The sequence below is a fragment of the Oncorhynchus kisutch genome, unplaced genomic scaffold (assembly GCF_002021735.2).
Source record: "Oncorhynchus kisutch isolate 150728-3 unplaced genomic scaffold, Okis_V2 scaffold1601, whole genome shotgun sequence".
NCBI classification, from domain to species: Eukaryota; Metazoa; Chordata; class Actinopteri; order Salmoniformes; family Salmonidae; genus Oncorhynchus; species Oncorhynchus kisutch.
Window position 1 is genome coordinate 1 of NW_022263546.1, and position 5,000 is coordinate 5,000.

Sequence of the window (5,000 nt, forward strand, 5' to 3'; positions counted from 1 at the left end):
TGTCCTGTCCAGGGTACTACAATAGTACAGGCTCTGTGTAGACTAGTGTCCTGTCCAGGGGTGTACTACAGTAGTACAGGCTCTGGGAAGGACTAGTGTCCTGTCCAGGGTACTACAAAGTACAGGCCCTGTGATAAACTAGTGTCCTGTCCAGGGTACTTGACGATAGTACAGGTCTGGATAGACTGTGTCCTGGGCTCCAGCAGGTACTACAGTAGTACAGGCCCGTGATAGACTAGTGTCCTGTCCAGGGTACACAGTTATACAGGCCCCTGTGATAGATTAGTGTCCTGTCCAGGGGGGGGACTATAGTAGTATACAGGCTCTGTGATAGACTAGTGTCCTGTCCAGGGTACTACAATAGTACAGCCTCTGTGATAGACTAGTGTCCTGTCCAGGGTACTACAGGGTACAGGCTCTGTGATAGACTAGTGTCCTGTCCAGGGTACTACAATAGTACAGCCTCTGTGATAGACCAGTGTCCTGTCCAGGGGTACTACAGGGTACAGGCTCTGTGATAGACTAGTGTCCTGTCCAGGGTACTACAGGGTACAGGCTCTGTGATAGACTAGTGTCCGGTCCAGGGTACTTTAGTAGTACAGGCCCTGTGATAGACTAGTGTCCTTTCCAGGGTACTACAGGGTACAGGCTCTGTGATAGACTAGTGTCCTTTCCAGGGTACTACAGTAGTACAGGCCCTGTGATAGACTAGTGTCCTGTCCAGGGTACTACAGGGTACAGGCTCTGTGATAGACTATGATGGTCACTCACCGTGGCAGAGGCTGAAAGTGGTCATAAGGCATCACCTCTATGAAGCCATCACTAGAGAAGAGAAAGAGGAAGACAACGCCATGTCACCATGACCATTCAGAGGAACCATGTTTCCTATACAGTCTTCACATGCCCAACCACGACTGGAAACAGAATAGGGTATGTCCCAAATGGCTCCCAATTCTACATGGTGCACTGCTGTTGACCAGGGCCCATAGGGCAACCATTGTGATTGGTACATGTACATGCCTCTCAGGACAGAGGTCCATGTTGCACTCCTTGAGTTTGGGCGTGGGTTTGGTGTTCTCAGGGTAGCTGTTACAGTGGTGCTCTGGTAACACCTGACTGGACCTGATGTCTGTGCACTCTGCTGAGTTCAGCTGGTAACCTGGCAATAGGCAGAAACAATCAAGGTCAGCAATGAATAGGATCGAAAGCAAACATTGGACTAACATTTGGTGGGCAATGGGTTCATTTTGGGCCCTTCAAATGTTTGTCTCAATGTCTGTTTTGGGAAGAAACATGAAACGAAAGCACTAAAACACAGACACGTTGGGTCCTTCACAATCGGATGCATTGCCTCATAATACAGCAACCAAATGTAACCAAAATATAAATGTAATGTATGAAATGGAAAACATTGGATAAACGTTTGGTTAATGCTGGGCTAACGTTTTGCTCAATCATATCTCAAGCCTCATCAACGTCTCTCCAGCTTTGACACCTATAAGAGCTGATATGGGTTCAGTCATAAAGCTTTAACTAATAGTAGGCTTCAACAGTCTCTATAAGAGCTGATATGGGTTCGGTCATAAAGCTTTAACTAATAGTAGGCTTCAACAGTCTCTATAAGAGCTGATATGGGTTCAGTCATAAAGCTTTAACTAATAGTAGGCTTCAACAGTCTCTATAAGAGCTGATATGGGTTCAGTCATAAAGCTTTAACTAATAGTAGGCTTCAACAGTCTCTATAAGAGCCTGTCTGGGTTCAGTCATAAAGCTTTAACTAATAGTAGGCTTCAACAGTCTCTATAAGAGCCTGTCTGGGTTCAGGCAAAGCTGTTGCTGGCAACAAGAACAGTCTCTATAGGAATGATCTGGGTTCAGTCATAATGCTTCAGCTAATAGCTGGCTTCAACAGTCTCTATAAGAGCTGATCTGGGTTCAGTCATAAAGCTTCAGTGCTGGCACAGCCAATAAGCAACATAAGCAGCCGCTTAGGGCCCCACGGCTGCTAGGAACTCAGTTGGTTCCCAAATTACTATTGAGAGTTAGAATAGTAGAATACACAAGTTTCCATTTCAAAATGTGGTAGTGCATCAGAAGTTTTCCACTTGTTATGCAAGTCACTCAATTAACCCATGTCAGATAAACTGTTTTACATTGCTTAGTAAGTAAGTCTAAAAGCTAACTAAACTTTGTAGTAATCAGTAGAATTGTATGAAATGTGTTTTAAAACTTCAATAACTACCTGAGCGCCATGGCAAAACATTTTACATTTAATTGAAATTATTTGCACATTTTTCTCTCCACCACCAAGACAGCTAAAATGCTAAAATGTTTTCACCACACGGGTTTTTGATCGCTTAGGGTCCCCAAAAGGCTCGGCCTTGTTAGCTAGCAACAACAATCTCTTTAAGAGCTGATCTGGGGTCAGTCTCACCTCCTCCACAGGTGACAGAGCAGGGGAAGAAGTCAGTCTCTCTCCACTGGTACCTGATTGGTTGATAGAACAGGAACTGGACCATCGTGTCCTTCGGAGCAGCATATTTCACCTTGCGAGAACACACACACTGTTAGACACAGACGCACACTCACACAATCACGTGCACGCACTCACACATCCATATCTAAAGATGTCTAGAGATCTAGACATGTTTAGAAAGATTATTGAGATTTAAGACTCAAACTCAGTCACTGGCCTTAGAACTCAGTGTATAAAGTCGTGAAACTCAATGTCTGAACAGACTCTGGTGCCAACATGAACCAGCCCAATCCTCATTTTCATGCAGAACATTCATCAGAAGACCGTCTCGCAATCAAGCATTTGGACCACACTCCCTTCTAGTATCCCTTTACTTAAATGAATTATTTCAACATTAATAATCACATTGAATAAACAAGGATTTGCTGACATCAGATGAAAGTAGAAGTTATTTTCTAAACTAAACATTTGTGATGTGGGTAATGTGTAGTTCATTTATGTCGCCGGGCTGTAGGCGCTGATCCAAATCCTATATTATGTCATTGCGTCATTGGTTCCATGTGAAAGACAGCGGAACCCTTTTACCTTTATAGTGCACTCATTTTAAAAGTTGTGGACTAGAAAGGGAAAAGGGCGCCATTTAGCAGGCAGCCTAGGCCTACATACTAGTGTCTGCTATGGAATACACACAGAGCCTGATTTTCAGACTATGATGATCATGATGAAGATAATGCTAACGATGTTGATGATGATTAGGAGAGCCATGGCACGCAGTGTTTTATTGCCACAGAAATGGGAGTCGTGTCATGTTTGTGCAATGCTTTGATAACCTCAATGACATGGGAGAGAGCTTAGGTAGTGTCCCAAATGGAACCCAATCTCCTGAAGTGCACGACTTAAAAGTGCACTAGGTCAAAGGTAGTGCACTACAAAGGGAATATGGTGGGATTTGGGACGCAAACTGACTTTGTGGGTGTAATCAGCATACTTCACTAACATGCAATGTGTATGTATTGGCAAGGGCTTTCTCTACAAAATTGTCATCAATCTGTTCAGTATTCTGACATGAGTGGATGTAAAAGAATGGTCATTTACAAAAACAATATTGCCATGGTTACTCAGATTACAACATCTAAGAACACAAAAAAGACTTTCAGAATCATAAGATAAATTGAGAAATGACTCTTGGATGATGTAGGTATGCTTTTCCCTCATGAATGATGTAGGTAGACGTTTCCATCAGCTCCTCTTCCTCGTGTCACCTTGATGATGTAATCAGCTCCCAGAGGTCCTTGTGTCCTGAGCGTCTGTCTGTCTGTCCCTTTCTGGTAGTCCACTGTGGTGTTGCCGATGATGTAGGAACCAGGAGAGACCAGACTGTGCTCCTCTCTATGACCCTGCAGAGACTGGGTCTCGATTACTGCAGGAGAGAGAGAGAGAGAGAGAGAGAGAGAGAGAGAGAGAGAGAGAGAGAGAGAGAGAGAGAGAGAGAGAGTGAAAGGGGGGAGGAGAGAATGAGAATAAGAGAGGGGGAGAGATCGAGGGAGAGAGAGAAAGAGACACACAAAGACATAATGAGGTAAATCTGGATGTATAAAGTCCATCAGCAGTACTCCGCACACCAAGAACAGTTGATAACGGTGTTGATGTAGATCACAGAGAGAAATTTTAACCTTGTCCGAAAGCTGAACACAGCAGACGGTAGTTAAGCTGCTGAAGTAACGTCTAACCTTCAGCTCGGCGAGTTAACACTGTTTGCTGTGTGTGTGTGTGTATGCGCTCACTCTCATGATTCCCACCTATACATGAATGGACCAGTGCCCATATTCATAAAGTGTATCGGAGTAGGAGTGCTGGGATTAGTTTGTCCTTTTAGATCACAATGTAGAAGATTTACAGTGGGGCAAAAAAGTATTTAGTCAGCCACCAATTGTGCAAGTTCTCCCACTTAAAAAGATGAGAGAGGCCTGTAATTTTCATCATAGGTACACTTCAACTATGACAGACAAAATGAGATTTTTTTTTCTCCAGAAAATCACAATGAGGATTTTTTATGAATTTATTTGCAAATTATGGTGGAAAATAAGTATTTGGTCAATAACAAAAGTGTATCTCAACAGTTTGTTATATACCCTTTGTTGGCAATGACAGAGGTCAAATGTTTTCTGTTAGTCTTCACAAGGTTTACACACACTGTTGCTGGTATTTTGGCCCATTCCTCCATGCAGATCTCCTCTAGAGCAGTGATGTTTTGGGTCTGTTGCTGGGCAACACAAACTTTCAACTCCCTCCAAAGATTTTCTGTGGGGTTGAGATCTGGAGACTGGCTAGGCCTCTCTAGGACCTTGAAATGCTTCTTACGAAGCCACTCCTTCGTTGCACGGGAGGTGTGTTTGGGATCATTGTCATGCTGAAAGACCCAGCCACGTTTCATCTTCAATGCCCTTGCTGATGCAAGGAGGTTTTCACTCAAAATCTCACGATACATGGCCCCATTCATTCTTTCCTTTATCAGTCCCTTTGC

The 5,000-nt window shown here is 43.6% G+C and overlaps 1 protein-coding gene across 1 annotated transcript in view; it reads right to left on the reverse strand.

Annotated features, from left to right (window-relative positions):
- Window positions 1-735: 735 nt before the first annotated feature.
- LOC109876603 (ADAMTS-like protein 3) overlaps window positions 736-5,000 on the reverse strand; it is a 43,712-nt gene continuing 39,447 nt past the window's right edge. The window contains exons 6-9 of the mRNA XM_031818745.1: window positions 3,739-3,896; window positions 2,435-2,546; window positions 1,021-1,159; window positions 736-822 (exon numbers count right to left, since the gene is read on the reverse strand). Coding sequence (XP_031674605.1) covers window positions 768-822; window positions 1,021-1,159; window positions 2,435-2,546; window positions 3,739-3,896 — 464 coding nt within the window. The 3' untranslated portion in view covers window positions 736-767. The remainder of the gene's footprint in view (window positions 823-1,020; window positions 1,160-2,434; window positions 2,547-3,738; window positions 3,897-5,000) is intronic.